The 23633-nt window shown below is 42.6% G+C and overlaps 1 protein-coding gene across 1 annotated transcript in view; it reads left to right on the top strand.

Moving 5' to 3' along the window:
- Nucleotides 1–23633, top strand: part of gabpa (GA binding protein transcription factor subunit alpha) — a 60210-nt gene that overhangs the window by 23930 nt on the left and 12647 nt on the right. The window contains exons 4-7 of the mRNA XM_028792910.2: nucleotides 3901–3985; nucleotides 4251–4505; nucleotides 14141–14335; nucleotides 22962–23018. Coding sequence (XP_028648743.1) covers nucleotides 3901–3985; nucleotides 4251–4505; nucleotides 14141–14335; nucleotides 22962–23018 — 592 coding nt within the window. The remainder of the gene's footprint in view (nucleotides 1–3900; nucleotides 3986–4250; nucleotides 4506–14140; nucleotides 14336–22961; nucleotides 23019–23633) is intronic.

Below are 23633 nucleotides of genomic sequence, written 5' to 3'. Positions count from 1 at the left end.
AGATGCAGTCTGTACAGTTAATCAGCAGCTCTAGTCAGGGTGTGCTAAACTGAAGTAGTGAGTCTTCAGCCAGGATTTAAAAGCTGAAATTTATGAATAAAATCTTGACATGATGAGCCTGTTTGTGCAATTCCTGCTGCACATTTTGTTTGACTTGGCTGGACAGACAACACTCATCACTTGCTGGTATGCAGCCGAAGTTTTGTGACATGCTTTTTAAACCGAAAATACTATTCCCAGGCAAGTGTCATTGCTGTTTCAAGGTGATACCACAAAACTACTTAACATTCTCTTAGAAAGGAAAATCCTACTTATTTACAAAAATGTAATTCTCTTTCAAGTTGATGCCACAAGGCATCTCCTGTTTAACTTCCTCAGACTGGTGGCAGTGCAAATACCAGTGACAGACGATGAGCAGAACACGGAGCATTAATTATAACATTGGAGGATACTGTAGATATAAAAGGGAACATCAGAGAAGATCATGCAGTGTCCCGCACAAGCACTGCCTATCAAAATGTATTGGTCATGTACCAATACGTTAGAATGGACATGAAGGAGAAGCAAGTGTAAAGAATGTCGTTACGTAGTGAAAGACGCTATGATACCCAGACTGGAGGTTGTCGACTAATTCAGATTCATTTCATGCTAAACTAACAGAAATTCTAATACTGAAACGTAAACCTTAAACACTAGCCACAACTGCACAGGGAATTTGTTGTTATCCACTGTATTGGATCATTGGGAAGTGCACAACACTGACTTTTTATCCCATTGTGATGTTGGCTCCACACATCACCAGGCGACTTTGCATTGTACCATTTTGGCGACCCTTGCTCAAATTTGCAGTGCACATAAAAAAACAAAATCCTAGCTAAAAATATTGCCAGAAATGGATTCTGGGACCCAAACATCAATATAACATGATATAAATTATTGCAAAAAATGTATAATGAACACTGACCTTAACAAAGGGTATGCACCCCATTGATTCTGATTTTCCATTGGAAATAAAAGGTAAGCCATTAAAAGTCCATCCATTATCCAACCCGCTATACCCTAACTACAGGGTCACGGGTGTCAGGAAACAAACCCTGGGCAGGGCGCCAGCCCACCTCAGGGCACACACACCAAGCACACACTATGGACAATTTAGAATCGCCAATGCACCTAACCTGCATGTCTTTGTACTGTGGGAGGAAACCGGAGAACCCGGAAGGAAAGAGAACATGCAAATAAGGCTTAGACTCCATGCAGTCAGGGCCTGAGAAGTGAACCCGGGTCTCCTTACTGCGAGGCAGCAGTGCTACTACAGCGCCGCCGTGCCGTCCCCATTAAAAGTCTGTAACTCAAAAACTAGACCACAGACCTCCAATAAGGCTTAGACTCCAAAATAAGCCTTACCCCAAGCGCTTTGTAGGATTTGTAACTGCAAGACTGTTGAGGGCGAAATTTTTTTTTTTTTTTTTTTTTTTTTAATTCTTAAAATGAGGAGGTGGGAAACAGTGAAAAGCCAATGGCCCTAATACCAAAGTTTATAATTGGGAAATTATTATTTGAAAAGATGAATAAGAACAAAAACCGCAGTAGAGATGTCAAAAAATATATACGTAAATGGTAAACCTAAAAGCAAGGAAGATTAAGTCTGTCATCCGGGGGTGGGGGGGGGGAACAAAGGCAGTAAGTCAAGAACCAAAAAATCAGAAAAAAAACATGAAATCCAGTATCAAAAATCCAGAAAACAAAAAGAGTCAAAATACTAATAACTGTAAATAACTAACGAACACTAATACCTTAGCAGCCAGCTTATGGCCTATGCTGCAGCGTCAAAGGGTTCCCTCCTCCTTGGGCTGTACATGTAAAATGCAAAGAACTTAATCAATTAACCAATTAAGCTCCTTTATAGTGAAGTTAGTGTAAAACACGCTATGGCATAGGCACAACGTGAAGTTCCAGTCTGCTAGTGGGCTGTGCGAGTCAACATGTAACTTCACTACATGGAATTGGTCTATTGTTAATATTGTGTGTACGTTTGAGTGAAAAGTTATAATACGCAAGTGCTTAGGCCTTTCTTGCATACTGTAATTTTTTTATATATTTAAAGTGGTAAATATTTCACCTCACGTTTCATATACTGTATGTACAGGTGCTGGTCATAAAATTAGAATATCATGACAAAGTTGATTTTATATCAGTAATTCCATTCAAAAAGTGAAACTTGTATATTAGATTCATTCATTACACACAGACTGATGTATTTCAAATGTTTATTTCTTTTAATGTTGATTGAGAAGGATATTGAAGGAGAAGTTTAGAGAAGGCCAGAAGGAGTTGCATTGCGTCTTTGTGGACCTGGTGAAAGCATATGTCAGGGTGAGGAGAGAGGAGCTGTGGTATTGTATGAGGAAGTCGGGAGTGGCAGAGAAGTACATAAGAGTTGTACAGGATAAGTATGAGGGGAGTGTGACAGTGGTGAGGTCTGCGGTAGGAGTGACGGATGCATTCAACATGGAGGCGGGATTACATCAGGGGTCGGCTCTGAGCCCTTTCTTATTTGCAATGGTGATGGACAGGTTGACAGATGAGATTAGACAGGAGTCCCAGTGGACTATGATGTTTGCTGATGATATTGTGATATGTAGTGACAGTAGGGAGCAGGTTGAGGAGACCCTGGAGAGGTGGAGATATGAAAGGAGAGGAAAGGAATGAAGGTCAGTAGGAACAAGACAGAATACATGTGTGTGAATGAGAGGGAGGTCAGTGGAATGGGGAGGATGCAGGGAGTAGAGTTGGCAAAGGTGGATGAGTTTAAATACTTGGGATCAACAGTACAGAGTAAGGGGGATTGTGGAAGAGAAGTGAAAAAGAGAGTGCAGGCAGGGTGGAATGAGTGGAGAAGAGTATCAGGAGTAACTTGTGACAGACCGGTATCAGCAAGAGGTGAAAGGGAATGTCTACAGGATGGTAGTGAGACCAGCTATGTTATATGGGATGGAGACGGTGGCAAAGTTAAAGATGCTGAGATTTGCATTGGGTGTGACGAGGATGGACAGGATTAGAAATGAGGACATTAGAGGGTCAGCTCAAGCTGGACGGTTGGGAGACAAAGTCAGAGAGGCGAGATTGTGTTGGTTTGGATATGTTCAGAGGAGAGATGCTGGGTATGTTGGGAGAAGGGTGCCAAGGATAGAGCTGCCAGGGAAGAGGAACAGAGGAAGGCCTATGAGAAGGTTTATGGATGTGGTGAGAGAGGACATGCAGGTGATGGGTGTAACAGAACAAGATCCAGAGGACAGAAAGATATGGAAGAAGATGATCCGCTGTGGCAACCCCTAACGGGAACAGCCGAAAGAAGAAGAAGCAAAAAGATATGACATTTGTAAAATATTGTACAACTGGAAGTGGTTATGATGCCCTTTTCCTCTATTCTGGTATACAAGAAAGTCAAGGGGAGCACACTCCCGAATTGTTAGTGAAGCTTCTCTGTAATTGAAATTTAAGTTTGCGTTGCCATCTGTAAGCAGTGCAGGTACCGTCACAGTGGAAATCTTATTCACAGGCAGCTTCTCATTCTGGAGTACTAAATGGAGACCATTTATATGCAGTATAGTGCAGTATTCATAAACTGCATAAGCTGAATCTTACGAGAGAAAAGGAAACACAGTACAAATCAAACAAGAACAGTGCATAGACAAAAAGGCACTGTACATGTGGTGGTTATGTGGTGTCGCGTGTGAACTTGCTTATTTGGCTCTGACTTGAGCAACTGAGTGGCTCTCCCGTTGCTGAATGAAGCTTTCTGTAAATTTCGGATCTTTCTTGGACCCGTTCATGCTGATGCTGCCTTTGTTTTTTGTTGAATAACAACTGCTTTTTTATTTTTATTTTTTGCATCTGCAGCTGGATCCCGACCACAGCCTTTTTGACCAGGGTGTGAAGACTGATGGGACGGTTCAGCTGAGTGTGCAGGTTATCTCCAGACAAGGTGAGCGAGTGTTTGCTTAGGTTATGTAGGCTATCTGTGCTGAGTTGGGGCTCTTGCAAATGAATTTGAAAAGAAAGGAATTTAAATTTGGTTTTTGCTTTTTGGTCAGGAGTCTGAACTTCTAATCAATATATGAAGGATTTCCTGTAACCTGCTGATATCTTACAATATTGTTTCAAAGAATTCTTAATATATTGGTTACAATAACAACTAAACCGTTCAAAGTGTTTTTGGGTTATTAACACTTACTCTTCCACTCCCAAAGGTGTAGAGCCCAAGCTGAACATTCTGGAGATTGTGAAACCAGTCGAGACAGTGGAAGTAGTGATCGACCCCGATGCTCATTCAGGGGTGGCGGAGGAAGCGCATCTTGTAGAGGAAGGGCAAGTCATAACTCTGGATGGCACAAAGCATTTGGCAGGGAGCATTATTGCAGATGAGACATCGGAACAAGTGACACGCTGGGCTGCTGCTCTGGAGGGTTACCGCAAGGAGCAGGTCCGCTTGGGAATTCCCTATGGTAAGGACGGCACTGAAGATTGTAAACCAGTAGCCCCATTTGCTTAGTTGTAACTGTGACACGTTTCATTATTTGAATACTAGGGGGCTCCGCCCCCTGCTCGCTTCGCTCGCCAACCCCTGGTGTTGGGAATGACAAAGAGCGTGATGTATGAATGAGATATAGAATAGTGTGATGGTGTAGATGATGCAAATAGAAAGCAAACAATAAAGTGTGTGGCACAGTGTAAAGGTTTATTGGAAAATTTCTTTGTACACGCCGTTTAAGTGTAAAAGGTAATTCCAGGTCAGAACTTGTAAGGTCAATGAAGATGGTCATTATCGTGATCAGAGTCAACTTTGTCAGAGCTTAGAAAGAGTTGTGTCTCTCCAGGAAGTAATGGAATGACTTGGGTATTTATGTTTTCCACATTAATATTTTTTGGACATAATATAGTGCGTTGTGTTAAAAGGGGCATTTGGTCTAATGAGATTGCTGTTCCAAATCTCTCTGTAACTAAGTCGTCGCAGATAAAGGCTTGAGGAATTGTAATAATATGTGGCTGAAGTCCATCTGTATTGGTGAGTGTACCATCTCTCAGTTGTAATAAGCAATTGTTATGATCTGGTTCTGGACATCGTATCTTTTTTTACTAACTGTATCTTTTGAAAGCAATGCCAATTGTCTGCGTATTTTAAGGTGCACTGAACAATAGCTGAGTGCATGGCATCTGGAAGAATAGCTAATCACTGTTTAAAATCTCCTCCTAATAAAAGTACCTTTCCTCCAAATCGAATATTATTATTCATAAACGTTTGTGGAAGTTTATGAATGGTGTTGAGTAAGTGACTTCATGCCATTGAACATTCATCAATAAACAACATTTTTTCAAGACGGATGTCACGTGCAGTGCCACCGTTAATGTTCATAGTGGATACCGATTTGTAGGATCTAATGCAGTTGATAAAGATTTCACTTTTAGGTACATCGTCAGTTAGAATCTTCTGTAGATATTCAGTATATGAATGTAAAGAAGGCAGTCTAATTTGACCCTTTTGACAACAACGTCTAAATGTATTACTTGTATTGCCAGTTGTTTCTTCAGGGAAGTGAACTGAATGACAATGATTGCAAATGACATTCATTAATCCGAATGAATTTTCCCGGTGTATGTTTTGCTTGTGCCGTTTGAGAGGCGCGTTGTTGCATATGTAGTATTTGGGACGTGTTGTTTTGGAGCTGTAATCGATTTGCCTGTGCTGTGTGAGACGCCCGTTGTAGCCTTCCTTGCCGTTAACGTATGTCTGAGACGGGAGGTGTTTCGTTTTGAATCCGTGCCTGTTGCGATGCAGCACTTTGATTGATAGTTTGCGTCATGTGGATCCAGGATGTAGATTTGTGCATATTTGCGTTGTTGATTTGTTTCAGGGTGCACTGTTCCAATGCGATGCAGTATTTGTGCACATATGGGAAAGCAGTATGGGCCATTGCCTTTTGGTGGCCTGATATTTACTAAAAGCAAATGAACTATTGTAGGATCTAACGCAGTTCATAAAGTTTTTACTTTTAGGTACATCGTTAGTTAGAAGCTTTAGTTGAGCTTTGCGTTTTTGGAGTCGAGACATTTTTTCTTTTAGAAATATGGATAAGTAATAAGGAGTATTGCACTCACTGTTAATATGGAGACTTTTCTGCGGTTGAACGGTTAATAGTGCCTTATTGTAATGAGATCCACCTATGCCGCATAGCCGTCTATTTTGTTGTTTCTTTCGTGTTCGTGTGTTTGTTCCTGTTATCATTTCCTTTTCGTTTTGTACCCGTGACCGTGTATTCATGACTTGTTTCTTTCTAAGGAGGGTCGCAGTCACTGTTAATATGTTTCCTTTTCTGCAGTTGAACGGTTAATAGTGCTTTATTGTAAGGAGATCCACCAATGCTGACACCTATGCTGTCTAGTGTGAAGGTGCTGACGTTCACTTTAGAATATGTGGCTTTGGGTGTGACTTCTTATGGATGTGGGGGGGGGATTGTTGAGGATCGTTGTTGCGCGAGCGTCTTCTTTCTTTTTGTGTTCCTGTGTCTTGTTGAATCCCCCTCTTTGTGTGTGTCCCGTCCCTCGGTTGTAGGGTCTGTGGGGTGGTTTTGTGTTCTTTTTTTTGTATTCTATGGGCTTGTTGAATCCCCCTCTTGGTGTGTGTCCCGTCCGGTGCCTGTAGGGGGGGGGGTGCCTTGCTGTTGTGCGCGAGCCTCTCTTTTTTTTTTTTTTTTTTTTTTTTTTTTTCGGGTCTAGTTTCGTGTGCAATGTGTTTCGTGCTTTTCCTGCGTTTGACTTTGCGCCTCATTTCTCCATTTTGTATGTGCTCACTCCTTTTTTCTGTGGTCTTGTCCGCCACTCGCGGCCCCTCATCCGCCTTTGTCGCCCTCTTTTCTCCACCTTTCTCCGACTCTCGCGGACTCTTTTTGCGCCTGCGCCTCTCGCGGCCCCTCGTCCGCCTCTTCTCGCCCTCTTTTGTCCGCCTTTCTCGGCTCCTCAGCCGACTCTCGCAGACTCTTTTTTTGCGCCTGCGCAGTACGTCTTTTTGCAGCTACGGCCCATGGCCGGATGTGCCTGCGTCCATCATCCGGTTTAGCATTCTCGGTTAGTAATATGGATTATTAAAATGTAAATGTATGTTGCAATTTAAAACTCTTGAGAAACATGACTGTGTTTCTGCCAGGGAGTCACGGTTGATAGATGTGCAGTAAAATGATCACGTGTGGTGTTAACAGCTTGGAGACCTAGGAAGCTGGATCTATGAAACTGCAGCACTACACACCGCACCAGTGCTCTACCCAGATTTAGTAAATACTAATTAAAATTGTATTGCAGATATTTTTCAGTTACAGTAAATATTATTATTTCAGCTGTTTTGGCATTATATTTTAATCAGTAATGGTGCACTGCTATAACGATAACGTGCAGTGAACACACTTGATGTGAGCATTCCTAGTTTTCCTCCTCTTTCTCTGTACGTTTAGCATTCGTCTGCTCAGAGGTTGATGCGCTTGCTGCTTCCTCAGCGGCTCTTCTTTTCTCCACCCTAGTGGCCCACTTCTTTTCGTTTTTCGTCGGCATCTTTTTGCGTTAAAACTGATTAAGTCAGTGTTTGTGTTGCAATTACTTAGTACCTTTCTTTAATTTTTCACTTAAGCTGGCACTTACAGTGCATCCGGAAAGTATTCACAGCACATCACTTTTTCCACATTTTGTTATGTTACAGCCTTATTCCAAAATGGATTAAATTCATTTTTTTCCTCAGAATTCTACACACAACACCCCATAATGACAACTTGAAAAAAGTTTACTTGAGGTTTTTGCAAATTTATTAAAAATAAAAAAACTGAAAAATCCCATGTACATAAGTATTCACAGCCTTTGCTCAATACTTTGTCGATGCACCTTTGGCAGCAATTACAGCCTCAAGTCTTGTTGAATATGATGCCACAAGCTTGGCACACCTATCCTTGGCCAGTTTCGCCCATTCCTCTTTGCAGCACCTCTCAAGCTCCATCAGGTTGGATGGGAGGCGTCGGTGCACAGCCTTTTTAAGATCTGTCCAGAGATGTTCAATCGGATTCAAGTCTGGGCTCTGGCTGGGCCACTCAAGGACATTCACAGAGTTGTCCTGAAGCCACTCCTTTGATATCTTGGCTGTGTGCTTAGGGTCGTTGTCCTGCTGAAAGATGAACCGTCGCCCCAGTCTGAGGTCAAGAGCGCTCTGGAGCAGGTTTTCATCCAGGATGTCTCTGTACATTGCTGCAGTCATCTTTCCCTTTATCCTGACTAGTCTCCCAGTCCCTGCCGCTGAAAAACATCCCCACAGCATGATGCTGCCACCACCATGCTGCACTGTAGGGATGGTATTGGCCTGGTGATGAGTGGTGCCTGGTTTCCTCCAAACGTGATGCCTGGCATTTACACCAAAGAGTTCAATCTTTGTCTCATCAGACCAGAGAAGTTTCTTTCTCATGGTCTGAGAGTCCTTCAGGTGCCTTTTGGCAAACTCCAGGTGGGCTGCCATGTGCCTTTTACTAAGGAGTGGCTTCCATCTGGCCACTCTACCATACAGGCCTGATTGGTGGATTGCTGCAGAGATGGTTGTCCTTCTGGAAGGTTCTCCTCTCTCCACAGAGGACCTCTGGAGCTCTGACAGAGTGACCATCGGGTTCTTGGTCACCTCCCTGACTAAGGCCCTTCTCCCCTGATCGCTCAGTTTAGATGGCCACCCAGCTCTAGGAAGAGTCCTGGTGGTTTTGAACTTCTTCCACTTACGGATGATGGAGGCCACTGTGCTCATTGGGACCTTCAAAGCCGCAGAAATTTTTCTGGAACCTTCCCCAGATTTGTGCCTCGAGACAATCCTGTCTCAGAGGTCTACAGACAATTCCTTTGACTTCATGCTTGGTTTGTGCTCTGACATGAACTGTCAACTGTGGGACCTTATATAGACAGGTGTGTGCCTTTCCAAATCATGTCCAGTCAACTGAATTTACCACAGCTGGACTCCAATTAAGCTGCAGAAACATCTCAACGATGATCAGGGGAAACAGGAGGCACCTGAGCTCAATTTTGAGCTTCATGGCAAAGGCTGTGAATACTTATGGACATGTGCTTTCTCGATTTTTTTTTATTTTTAATAAATTTGCAAAAACCTCAAGCAAACTTTTTCCACATTGTCGTTATGGGGTGTTGTGTGTAGAATTCTGAGGAAAAAAATAAATTTAATCCATTTTGGAATAAGGCTGTAACATAACAAAATGTGGAAAAAGTGATGCGCTGGGAATACTTTCCGGATGCACTGTAAGTTTAATCTGCCTCAAGAATGATTTAAGATATGAAGAGGTAGGGGAAGCAACGGCAACGGTGGTAGGGATGAGAACGGTGCCCGTATGCATGCGCCGCCCTGCTGGCCGCTGCCAAGAGTTGAATCTACAATAAAATAAAAATAAAAACCGGAATAACGCAGGAGGTCAATCATCACCCCAAAGCGGGGTATTTGGTATATGTGTACCAAATTTCAGGTCAATAGTTCAAACATTTTGTGAATTTAGAGGTGATTGAAAATCCCTGACAGACAAATGGACAGCCACAGTAGCGTATCTTTATATATAATCTTCATTTGGATCTTGATCTTTGTTTGTCCGTGAATTCCACGCGTAGACCACCTTCCAGTTTAGTACGTTGTTGTTACTCACGGATGTCCACAATGTGCCGGAATAACGAAAGGGGTGGTAGACAGTGTTACGCTGGTTAGCTCCTGAGACCTGGTTAGAGAATGAGATTGCCGAAGATTAAAGGTACGTGCCTACATAACATATGAATGAAAGAAAGACATTGGGTAAAATGAATGACAACATAACAGCACGTTCTGGAAATTATTATTGTAACGTTGTAGCCGGCGAGTGCTGCGCGTCTCACAGTTGTATCCTGGCTTGCTCACATGTCAGTGAAGTGATCCCTATTTATGCTTTAAAGAGCCTGGATACCTATGTGTCCCCCTTTTATAACCATTGCTCCGTGTATATTGCCTTACTCTTTGGATTGCCACAATGCGAGATTGGAGAAAGGTTGAGAAGAGATTGTGAGAGGAAACGACAGCGTCTTGAAAACGAGACGGACTGTGAACGGAGAGAAGTAGAAATGCTCCTCCACCACCACATAATTACTATTCGGACAGTGATTCCGAGTAGGCCGTTCCTATCGAATCAATGTCCAAGGGTTTTGTTTTGTAATTTTGTTTCCCTTCTAAAAAAAATCATAATGCTGTGCGACGAAGGGCCCAGTTCACCACTGGCAGCCGCGTTTGAACAGGGAGCCCTTCACAGACAACTTTAACACGCGCAACGTAGTTGGGCGCACATGACTAGTTCTATATAAAGATAGCATAGCTTGTGGCCACTTGTACAAAAATTAACAGCTCCTGTTCATACATTTATCGTTTTCTCCTTTTGCCCATTTGTTTTTAGGATATTTGACAAAGTGTTCTCCTAAAAATGGCCTAAAAACTAAGATCTTTGGCTTGGCGGTGATGATAGTAGATTTTACTACATGAAGGGAAGATAGAAATACAGGCTACCTGCCCTCCCACTTTGTACAAAAGTGTATTTTTTTCAAACAATGACCAATAAAATGTGCTTTTCTTGGAACAGGAGCTTGTAATAGGCATGGATGTTATTTCTTTTATTTATCCTTCTCTGAAAAAAATCCTACCCCTGTCCAATCTTAAGGCATAAGGAGCATTGTTCAATAGTAAATGATCTACTAATTACCATATATACTCGCGGATAAGTCGGGACTTAATTTTACCGTATAATTTCCGTTATTTTATAATGTCGGTCGTATTAGTCGAATGCGGAAAACTCACGCTATTGGTCCAAGAGATTATGATATGCTAACGCCCACCTGAGAGAGTAACCACGGGGCACACAGCCTTTTTTTTTTTTTTTTTTTTTTTTTTTATGTGGGTGTGGCAATGCGTTGTATCAGTGTGTGCTCCTAATCTCTCTCTCTTTATTGTGCCTACGTGACCACACAGTAATACCCAAACTATTCCGAAGTGACATTTGCACTGATTTGTGTTTTTTGTCTCACACACCCTCGTGCACCTTTATCGTAAGAGCATCCCTTATCTACGATGGAGCGTTCGATCAGAAGAAAATATGAAGCTGGTTTTAAATTCAACGTCGCTGAAGTAGTGAATGAAATTGGGAACTGTGGCGCTGCAACAAAATTCATTGTGTCTGACAAACTGGTGCGAATTCAGGGTCTGATTTTATGATCGATTTTTTTGGGATTCAAGACCCGACTTATACGCGAGTATATCTTCTTATATAATACGCTACCGTGGCTGTCCATTTGTCTGTCCAGGATTTTAAATCACCTGTCGCTCGCAAACTGTTTGAACTTTTGACCTGATATTTGGTACACATATATTACGTGATGTCTACTATCCGCTTTTGGGGTGATGATTGATCTTCAAGGTTATTCATCTTTTTATTTTATTTTATTGTAGAATCAACTCTCGGCAGCAGCCAGCAGGGCAGCCATACGGTGCACGTGCATGGGCGCCATTCTCATCCCTCCCACCTTCGCCATCACTTTCCCTACCTCTTCATATCTTAAATCATTCTTGAGGCAGATTGAAGACTTAAGTGCCAGCTTAAGTGAATAATTAAGAAAAACTTACTAAGTACTTGCAACACAAATATGGACTCAATCAGTTTAAACGCGAAAAGATGCCAATGAAAGAAGAGAAGAAGTGGGCCGCTAGGGTGGAGAAAAGAAGAGCTGCTCAGAAAGCAACAAGCGCATCGACCTCTGAGCAAACGAACGCTAAACGTACAGAGGAAGAGCATGAAAACTATAAGTCAAGTGTATTCACTGCACGTTATTGTGCAGTGCACTGTTACTGGTACAGTAATATTAACTCTTTTAGGGCTAATTTTTTTTTTGTTTCTTTTCTCCCAGGGCTGAATATTTTTCCAAAAACTAACATTTTTTAAAAAAGAACACAAAGCAATTGTTTAACATATCAAATCAACAAAAAATATTTCCTTTTGACAAATGTTACTGTCTTGCATGTTGTATGAGCCTGCATACTCTATGATTTCACATACATATCGCATACATTTTACACAGCAAAGTCTGATCTCGCTTAAAGCAGCCAATTTCAGTCATTGCCACATTGCACTCCTTACTATACGTGTTGCTTTGGTGCCTATTTTTCAATTGTCTGTTGCTGCACTTTCTAACATATATTGTTAGTGTGTACTGTAGAGAGACAAGTCACCCATTTGCCATCATGCCATGCCACTGCCACCAAGTTTTCTGCCAGCATGAAAACCGTATTGTCACCTCTTTTCATCTTCTGAAACTTTATGAACTTTATGTATGGCATTATAGCCTGGCTCACCCCATGGGATTTGCTTCTGTTTATTACAGAAGTGAATAAAACTTTGCAGCAGCACGTACCTAAGCCACCAGGGGACAAAACACGTTTGGACCAATGCTCCCTGAAGTTATATCACCAATTCTGTCTCATCTCTATTTGTAATGCCACAGCGCGCTTCATCTCGTCTTTCGTTGTGGGTTTCCACTTTGAAAAACGAGAATGCGATGCAAACGCAGACCGCGATTCAAAAAAAATCTCTGCCTACCTGTTTGTCTCGTCTGACAGTAGCTGAAAAGCAGCATCAGGAGAGAGCAGCCTGAAGTACAGCAGCTGGTGATCTGTCGTGTCCAACAGCAAGCCATGCCGTCTTGTAAACTCCGGTAGCCAGATCAGCTCTCAACGGATCAATGTCTGTGTATTTATCCCATGCGAACCTTGCCGTAGATGCATCGGCTGCGCGAAGGCACGCAACTGGCAGCAGATCCGCTGGCGCGGCATCGGCTGGTGTCTGATCAGCTGATGCCTGCTTCTAACTCTCTTGCTCGATCTCCTGATCACTGCCAATAAAGTCCGATTCTGAAAAATCAAGAGTCCGACTCCGCGATAATGCGCAAATGCGCATAATGCGAGTGTTTTCTTTTCTGCACTTGCTTCGCTGCCTTTTCACATGTCGGTGCCATCTTGCCTGTTTACATTTCGCAACTCACGCACACGCAAGGTTTATTTGCCGAGTCAACGAGTCTAGCATTCCTCCAAGCACAGAGGGAATGCCTGTGACGTGACAGTGAGATTTGTCGCCATTAACAGCTGATTGTCGCCCTCTATCCCTGGATGTCGACTTTTGTCGACATCCGCCTTCAACCCCTCCTGTCGACAAAAGTCGACATCCGCCCTAAAAGAGTTAAGAAAGGGAGATGCAAATGTGGTAATTTGGAGTTTTCCAGTAATGTAGTGTAGCAGTTGAGGCGTGGAGCCACCTCTTGGACCCTCAGGTACCACTCTGAACACGAGGTAAAAGTATAACAACTATTTATTTTGTTGTCACACAGTGCACAAAGCACCCTCCACTCCACACTCATATAAATCACAATAACTCTCTGAATAAACCAATCCTCCACTCCCAGACACTTCGCCACCCTACCTCCCAGCCCAGCTCAGTGTACTGGGCTTCCCATAGTCCTTTTATATCCCCTGACCCGGAAGTGGTTCCTGGCACAACCCACAAGTCCGTTTCCTTCCGGGTCAGGGCAAACAGTCCTCTTCTTCATCCCGGGAACACGTCGTTTCCTCACTCCTGGGTTATAGGGCACATAAGGGCCCACTAGCCCCCCTACAGCGACTCCTGGCGGCCCCCAAGGTATCCAGCAAGGCTGTGTAACGACACTACAAAGTCCATGAGGCCCTGCTGGAACTCGGGGCACGAATATGCTGTCCGGAGGGCTCCTCCTAACGGCCTGGGGGTGAGGGCCGGACTGGGAAGCCGGCAATCCTCCACAGTAGTTAGTACTGAGTATAAGGGAGAGGAGACATGTTTTTGTCGATCAAACGCTGAATGTTTTATTCAGCTCCTAAATTAAATTACTAAAAAGGAGCAAGGAGTTACAACAATTTGACAACACACTGCTGTATTTTAAAGTAATGTTTTTGTCTAGACTGCACTCCAGGGCTATAATTTCTGGACTGAGTTTCCATATCTAATCTAACCTGTTTGGTTTCTTTCCTCAGATCCAGTGCAATGGACAGCAGATCAGGTGATTCACTGGGCAGTGTGGGTGATAAAAGAGTTCAACATGGTGGAGGTGGATGTCGGTCGGATTCACATCCCAGGTAGAGAACTGTGCAGCTTCACCCAGGATGAGTTTCTGCAGCGTGTTCCTCATGGCGAGATCCTGTGGAGTCACCTGGAGCTTCTGCGTAAATGTGAGTAGGCCAGGACTGCTGGGTACAGCAGAGTGAACGGCAAAAGAAGTCTGTGGGTTTTGTATGTTCTCAGTAATCTCTATTGCACATACACCATATTTCCAAAAGTATTGGGTCGCCTGCCTTTACACGCACACATGAACTCTAATAACATCCCATGGGCTTTAATATGGAGTCGGTCCACCCTTTGCAGCTCTAACAGCTTCAGCTCTTCTGGGAAGGCTTTCCACAAGGTGTAGGAGTGTGTTATGGGAATTTGTGACCAGGAGATCATTTGTGAGGTCAGACACTGATGTTGCGAGCCTGGCTCACTCGCAGTCTCCACTCAAATTCATCCCAAAGGTGTTCTATCAGGTTGAGGTCAGGGCTCTCTTTGTGCAGGTTAGTCAAGTTCCTCCACACCAAACTCGCTCCTCTCATTTCTTTGTAATCCTTGACTGCGCACACACCAGTGCACAAAGCATGTTGCCATCCCCAAACTATTTCCACAACTGTTCACTGTTCTTGAGCTTTTGGGGGTCTGTAGCTATTGACTCTGCAGAAAGTTGGCGACTTCTGCCCACCTCAGCATGCGTGGTCCCCTCTCTGTGATTTGACGTGGCCTACCGCTTGGTGGCTGAGTTGCTGTTGTTCCCAGTTGCTTCCACTTTATTATAATACCACTAACACTTGACCGTGGAATATTTAGTAGCGAGGAAATGTCATGAATGGATTTAATGCACAGGTGACATCCTATAACGGTACCAGGCTTGAATTCATTGAGCTCCTGGGAGCGACCCTTTATTTCACAAACATTTGTAGAGGCCGTCTGCATGCCAAGGTGCTCGATATTATACACCTGTGGCCATGGAAGTAATTGGAACACCTGAATCCAATGATTTGGAGGAGGGTCCCACTACCTTTTGGCAATATACAGTCAAAGTAAAAAGTATGTGAACCCTTTGGAATGATCTGGTTCACTGCGTGAATTGGTCATAAAAAGTGATCTGATCAGTCACAGGTCCTGATATACACAATGAGCTTAAGCCAATGACACACACAAAATTCTACTCTTTCATGTCTTTATTTTACAAACGCATTCAACATTCACAGTGGTAGTGGAAAAGTAAGTGAACCTTTGGATTTAATAACTGGTTGACCGTCCTTTTGGCAGCAGTGACCTCAATCAGGCGCTTCCTGTAACTGCAGATCAGACCTGCACATCGTGCAGGGGGAATTTGAGCCCATTCTTCCCTGCACAACTACCTTAACTCTTCCATATTCTTTGGTTGTCTTCTGTGTATGGCTCTCTTCAAGCAATAGGATTGAGATCTGGGCTGCCTCTGCCTCTGACTGGGCCACTCCAAAAGGCCAAGTTCGCTCTTCTGAAGCCATTGTGCTGTGGATTTGCTGCGATGTTTGGGTTTGTTGTCCTGTTCCATCACCCAGCCTCTTCTGAGCTTAAGTTTCTGGAGAATTTGTTGATAAACTTGTGAATTTGTTTTCCCCTCAATGATTTCAAGCTGTCTAGGCCCTGATGCAGCAAAGCAGGCCCAAATCATGATGTTCCCTCCACCATACTTTACTGTAGGGATGATGTTTTGATGTTGATACGCAATGCCCTTTTTAAACCAAATGAAGCTCTGCTTGTTCCTCCCAAATAGTTCAATTTTGGTTTCAGTCCGTCATTCATTCATTCTGCAACCCGCTATATCCTAATACAGGGTCATGGGGGGGTCTGCTGGAGCTAATCCCAGCCACCACAGGGTGCAAGGCAGGAAACAAATCCCGGGCAGGGCACCAGCCCACCGCAGTAAATGAACTGTACAACTGAGAATTATTAAAGTCTTGTAGTGCAAGGGAGCTTTTGTCACTCAGCCCATCTGTAATTTTAAAGCGTTTTATAGAAGACCTGATCTTTTGGTACAATTGAGTACAGTGGAACCTCGGGTTATGACCGTAATTCGTTCCAAAACTCTGGTCACAACCCGATTTGGTCGTGACCCGAAGTAATTTCCCCCATAGGATTGTATGTAAATACAATTAATCCGTTCCGGACCATACGAACTGTATGTAAATATATATATATTTTTTAAAGATTTTTAAGAACAAAAATATTTAATTATACCATAGAATGCACAGTGTAATAGTAAACTAAATGTAAAAACATTGAATAACACTGAGAAAACCTTGAACAGAGAAAACTAACATTGTTTGAGTTCACGCTACAGCCTTAGGAACCGCTCACTGTAAACGCTTTTTTTTAAGCACAGGGAAATAAATGAACATTTGAAAAATCCTTAATTTATACAAAATCTAACCATAAACAACCAAGAAAACTAACCTTGCATGAGTCAAGTTCTGGCATGAAGGAAGTGAGCAGGAAGCTGGGTGGAGAGGAGGTTACAGTTTTGAGGATGATTCCCTCTGCGCGATGCACGTCTGACCGAGAAAAATATACTACAGGGAGAGACTGAACACGTGCGGAAATCATCTGTGCATACAAACCGGAAGGGAAACGAAATACTGTAGAGCACAGAGTTCACAGCGAATGCACAGGGAGAGACTGAACATGTGCGGAAGTCATCGGCTCGTACGATCCAGAAGGGAAACTGGCTTGTTCGTCAACCGAGTGTGTGGTCGTGAACAGATGCAAAAGTTTGGCAAACTTTTTGGTTGTAACCCGATTTGTACGTGTTCAGAGACGTTCGTGACCCGAGGCTCCACTATATTTCTTATGAACCATTTTCTTGTAGATACTACTGTATATCTGCAAGGTCGCATTACACTCCTGTAGATTTATCTTGTGCTTGCTCTTAGGAAAGCAAGTAAACACACAGTGCATATTGTAAGATAGTTTATAAATATACTGTAATGCCTTCTGAGAAAAAGGCAGATGCTTTTTTTTAAGACCGAGATTTGTAAATGAAACGTCAACTTACCAGAATGAGCTAATAATTCCAAGACGTTTAAAGCTACTCGCCCTCTCAATGGCATCTGCCTATGTAGAACATAACAAGACCTGCTTCCTGTTCTTGGAGTCTCTGACCAGCTCCTTAATTTTTCTGACATTATGGATAGATTTTCTCTGGTTATTTACAGTAGGCGGGTACGGAGTGACTTAGTGGAAGCCCTGTTGCCAGCCACATTGAGTTGGATGCACTTTTTGGATTTTTGATTACATTTCCTCCCATTGTTGAGTATGAGGCTTTATCTTTCTTGGAGTATACACAGGCAAGTATGTGAGTAAACAAACTTCTGTGTTGTACTTGGGGAAAATTGATGAAAGTAAAAGTAAAAAACATTACAGTACAATAAAGTAGACACTATCACAGCTGCTGTGAAATGTTTGGATTGGCCATGGCTGAATTGTTTCTGCCATAGTATGTACTTACTAGTTGTGTAAGCCCGGGCTGTAAAAACTTCTGGGTCCTAGAAACTATCGTCAGAAAAAGCAAAATGAAAAGTAGAGATGTCGGTTAATTGAAACTACTCGGGATGTCTCTGTCCTAGGAGGATTCGATTTGTCGACGTGCTCGCTGCGCATGTGCCATGGGAGGAAAAGTAAAAAGGATACAGTGGAACCTCAGTTCACGAACGTCTCTGAACATGAACAAATCGGTTACGACCAAAAAAGTTTGTCAAACTTTTGCATCTGTTCACGACCACACACTCCGGTGACGAACAAGCCAGTTTCCCTTCCGTTTCGTACGCGCCGATGATTTCCGCACGTGTTCAGTCTCTCCCTGTACATTGTTCTCGGTCAGACGTGTCTCGGTAAGGTTGATTTCTCAGGTCATCAATCAGAAACAGAAAATCAACACTTTGGGAAATGTCTGCTGTAGCAGAATGAGAGCAGAAGCAAGCTATGGAATTAAGTAACGGGTTTAATTAACAGCAAGAATTGGCTTCTCATTAAGAAACTGGTTGGAGTTTGATGTTCCAGTTTAGCTGGTCATCTTTTGGTTCATTTCACATCTCATTTCTGTTTGGCTGCCATTTAATGAAGAAACGAATCAATTCAGAGGCTATTAAAAGGGAAAATTAGTTAATTAGCAGTGAAAACTGGTCACTGATTAGGAAAAGGGTTAGAATGAAAACCTGCAGCCACTGCGGCCCTCCAGGCCTGGAGTTCAACACCTGTGCCCTAAACCATGAGACTGAACAATCTTTGTTTTCAGATTTTTGGAGAGTTGCTTTGAGGATCCCATGCTGTCGCTCTTCAGAGGAGAGTCAAAGGGAAGGAAGCACAACTTGTAATTGACCACCTTAAATACCTTTATATCTCATGCTTGGACTCACCTGTCTATGAAGTTCAAGGCTTAACGAGCTCATCAACCAACCAATCAGCATTGAGCAGTGACAGGCATTCAAATCAGCACAATGACAAGGGGACCCACATTTCTGCACAGCCAGTTTTTCACATTTGATTTAATTTCATACAACTAAATATTGCTTCACTAAAAAATCTGTTTGGAAAACAACGCAGTACTCAGATGTTCCTAGGAAATGAAAGACATACCACTGTTATCTTTTGTGTTGAAAGGAGAGTCAATTATTATGCAGGCTGAGCGGGGTTCCCAGACTTTCTCATATGACTGTACCGTATATACTTGCGTATAAGTGGGGTCTTGAATCCTGAAAAATCGATCATAAAATCAGACCCCGACTTATGCGCCCGTTCAAAAATACGACAGTTTTCTAACATCTTCTTGTCTCCTTCCAATTTCACTCCAGTTTCTCAGACACATTGAATTTTGTTGCAGCAGCACAGTTACCAATTTCTTTCACCACTTCAGCAACGTTTAATTTAAAACCAGCTTCATATTTTCTTCTGATCGAACGCTACATCGTAGATAAGGGATGCTCTTACGATAAAGGTGTATGAGGGTGTAACATACAAAAAACACAAAACAGTGCAAATGTCGCTCTGGAATAGTTCAGGTATTACCGTGTGGTCACGTGGCACAATACATAGAAAAACAAAAAGGCTGTGTGCTCCATGGTTACTCTCTCAGGTGGGCGTTAGCATATCGTAATCTCTTATACCAATAGCGTGAGTTTTCCGCATTCGACTTGTACGATGACATTATAAAATACCGGAAATTAAACGGTAAAATCAAACCCCAACTTATCCGTGGGAGAATGTAAACACAAGTATATTCGGAAACCGTCAACCGCCTCTCTATATGGTGATGTGAAGGTGAAAGTTTTCACTTGCACGTCAAGTGTTTCGCACACAGTTTAGTGAGGCCGTGTACAGCACATTAGAAAATTGCATCGCAGATGCACCGCTTTATCTACTGTTAGGTTTGCGCAGTACACATTTGGTAGAATACCACAGTTTCAGGATTTTCTGAAGGAAATGAACGTCCACTTTCCTCACATCAAAACTTGATAGTGTCAATGTGGAAAATCCTCCATTTTTAGACTTGGCAAAAAGAAGCCCCAGACTTTGACGTTGTTGAGACTTAATGGGGTAACAACCCCCGCTGCTTTGACGCGATCCCAGCTTTACGGGGCTAGAAAGAAGAAATCGATGCATAGATTGGCGGGGTGAGGGGGGGTTGGGGTGGGTCTTTGAGTTATTGTTATTTGAGTCTGAACCATTCCAGTTCTGAAAGCTGATCTCAGTACCCAAGTCCGAATTTTTGTATTGATCCAATAATAGACCACAGGCTTATTTTCAAACCGATTCTGACAAACCACAGGCTTATTGTATTGGACCAGTTCTCGAGTCGCCGATGTGAAAATGAGTGCTCAAGTCATCGATACACCTGTCACTGATAGTGATTCAGAAATTGTGGTAAATTTTACAACCTGGAGAAATTCTACCGTACTGGATGTTGCGTTGCTCTCCAGCTGCAGTCCTCCAGCATTGTGGAGAGAGAGAGTGCAGCCAGTTTCCCAATGCTCCTGTTTCTAGTTGAATTGTAAGTCTGTCTCCATTGGGTCTGTGCCTAGTGTGTGTTTCACTTACAGGGGATATCAGCACAACAGTGAGGTCTCAACTTCATGCAGAGTATCAATAGTCCCATTTTTCTTAAAGGGATACAACACAAAGTTCTTCATAGATTGACTTAGGACCCTAAGCTAATGGGTCAGTAGGATGTTTAAGGGGGAATTAAAATTACTGCCATTGTTAAAGCAAAGTTTGAGGTTAACTCAGAAAACACAAAAGAAAATGCATTTAAATTTTAGTGGCAGTACACCGCAATAACGTTACATTTTTTTATGGTACTTCTTGCCAGGTGTGCAAAGTACAGGGGAATTCTTACTTCTATGTACTAATGCAATATGTGTTATGTTACTGTAGTGCAAACCATTTATGACAATGTTTAACATTATTTTAGTGAAAAATATTGTAAAGCCTTATGTTGTGTGTCGGTGTACTGATTTGAATATATCTGAATATGAATGTGTCATAATAAGTAACACTAAACCTACAGTACTTTTATGAACATTTCATATTGTGAGAATGTCTTATCATGAAACCTGAATCACAGTATGAATTGTTTTGTGGAATAAATTAATCGTCTCAGGCCAAGTAAATGCATCTATGTAATATAATTCACTAAGTCCATGGCACGCAAGATGGAGCCACGCCCGCCAACTCACAGAGCCCCGCCCACCAACAATTCACTAAGCAGCCGACCATGGCACGTAAGACAGAGACCAGACCATGGCAAGCAAGACAGCCACGCCCACCAACTCTAACCCTCCTTCCGAGTCCACCCTCACTCTCGACGCACATAGCACCTCACCAAACACCGCCTCAGTCGCTTTCGTCTCTGCTACAGTCCACATGCACCTCTGAGCCACATTGACTTTTCATTGTTCTTTTCAGTTCCGGCTGCTTTTCTATATATAATCCACCAAGTCGCCCGACCATGGAATACGTACGCACACAAGACAGAGCCCCACCTGCAAACTCTAACCCTCCTCCCCGAGGCGTGCGCACTTCCTGCTCATGTGCCCGCCCACAACTCAGTTGAGTCGCCTTCATCTGTGTAGGCGAGCGGGATGGGCGGTCGAGAGAGAGACACAGGCAATATGTGTGTGTGTGTGTGTGTGTGTGTGTGTGTGTGTTACCGGCCTCACCGCCTAGGGGAACCTGGGCCAGGTACAAGCCACTGTTGCTACAGGGTGTAGCCACAGCAATATGGTGAAAAGCATAAAAGAAACGGGCAGCAGTCCCGAGTCTCAGACCATATTTCTTTTTTTTTTTTTTTTAATTCCCCTTTTCCCAGAAATATATATCCTTCAATTTCTGCATAGATCAACATGGCAATCAGTGAAAACAAGGGTGCAAGCCAATTTCCTCTGCATAACAAATAGTGTAAACACATTTACTTTGAGTACTTGATTAGAAACCAATGTCCCCAGAACTCGTTAATTTTCCAAGGAAGCAGACAGTTGTGTATCCCCACATTGAGTGTAGATGAGATACTAAATCAAAGCACTCTGACTATTCAAAGCAGGTGACTCTTTAGCAAGACAGGTAAATATTTATGTCATGTAAATAGCCATCAGCAATAACCTGTAGCAGAATTTTCCAGAAATTCTGCGTTTTCTTTAGAATACTGAATTCTAGCCCATTATACTTGTATCTGCCAAAACCAGTGTTCAGTCATGGACAATTGTATGTTGCTCTCTCCAGAGTTCCATCTTTTCATTCACTCACAGTCGTATCCTCAAACCCACCCCATTTGGACAACTGTGTCATTCAGGAAGTGTTCACCCATCAATAAATAATTATGCCGCGTATGCTATGCCGTGGGTTGGCTAGTTAAATATATTTGTCATTCTTGGGCTGTTCTCAGTTTAAATAGAAAGATAGAACTTTATTTGCTCTCAGGGGCAGAGGAGATTTGGCTTTTTACAGAAGCCCTTTATAATTACATATATACATGCATAAATAAATAGATAAGTATATATGCACACACATTATGGTCTGAACGCACAATAGAAAAGAAAAGAAAACTGACTTGGCTGCCATGGTCAGAGTAAGGCACTATGTAAGCATATTACTGTTGGTATAAAGGAAGCCCCCAGTCAAGTTACTTGATGATTTGTTGTCTGAAAGTCCTCAGTGTTGGATGTGTCACAGAGGTGATGTGCAGCATTGTTCATAATGGCATTCGGTTTTTCCTTAATTCTCTACTTTGCTATGACCTCCAGGGGGTCCAGAGTGTGTCCTTTAACAGAGCCTGGCCTTTTAATGAGCTTGTTGATTCGGTGGTCCTCACTTGAGTTGATGGCACCAGTCCAGCACACCACACTGGCCATCAAAGAGTTGTAGAAGACATGAAGCATGTTTTTCCCTCATTAAAGGAACATAAAGGAAAAGGAGCCACTTCTGCCACTTCTCATATAATTCCTCTGTGTGTATATAGTGTGTGTGTGTATTTATCTATGTATTGATCTAAAGAGCTTCTGTGCAAAGCAAAAGTTCCCCTGTGGACAAATAGATTGTCTGTTTGTCTGTCTATCATATAGTGCCATTCATTATCTGTCTTATAGTGCCTTTCACATCTATCTATCTATCTATTGAAGAATGTTGTACAGCACTGTGTTCCTTGATTTATGAAGTAACATATTATACATGTTTGATTTGTGTTTTTTTTTTCCCTGCCCCCTCCCACAGATGTCCTGGCAAGTCAGGATCAAACCGGACAGATAGCGACAGTCACCATTGATCAGCGTAAGTGTCTTTGTAGTTTTTTTTTTTCTCCTTCTGTTCAATATTTCAGTGTATTTTCTGCTTCTTACACGCTGCTTTGAACTTAGCAATCACTTAAACTTCAGCTCATTATCTTGAGCATCTGTGGTGTGCTAAATAAAACAAAAAATAGGAAACTTCATTGACTTTTATGCAGTATTTTACATAGCTGTCGTGGCCGTTTCAGTGGGATATTTTCCCCCAGAGATGCTTTTAATAGTGAACTGCTGCAGTGGGGAGTCTTTTCTGGCCTGCCTAGTTAAAGATTACAAATGCCCTCTGAGAAAAGACTGCCATTTCAGTCCATTAGTTTTCATGCCTGTTACAATTTACTTCAGGGCTTTGGGCAGTCGGATCAGATCTTAACAGATGTACAGAAGGAGTCTCCCCTCGTTATTTTGTGTACGGATTATAAATTGATCAGAATCTCATTGAACAACATGAAAGAGCCAGAGCTCCAATGAAAAAATGTGTGAATATGGGAAGGGGTATGGATTCCTTGGAGAAGATAACCTAGCTGAGAATCATTGTGGACGAATGTGACACAATGCCATCCATTTTTGTCTAACTAGTCAATGTTGATTTTCCTCAGGGATG

This window comes from Erpetoichthys calabaricus, chromosome 4 (genome assembly GCF_900747795.2).
Source record: "Erpetoichthys calabaricus chromosome 4, fErpCal1.3, whole genome shotgun sequence".
Classification (NCBI taxonomy): domain Eukaryota; kingdom Metazoa; phylum Chordata; class Cladistia; order Polypteriformes; family Polypteridae; genus Erpetoichthys; species Erpetoichthys calabaricus.
Note: the sequence above shows the minus strand (reverse complement) of the source record. Positions and strands in the feature narration are given on the sequence as shown.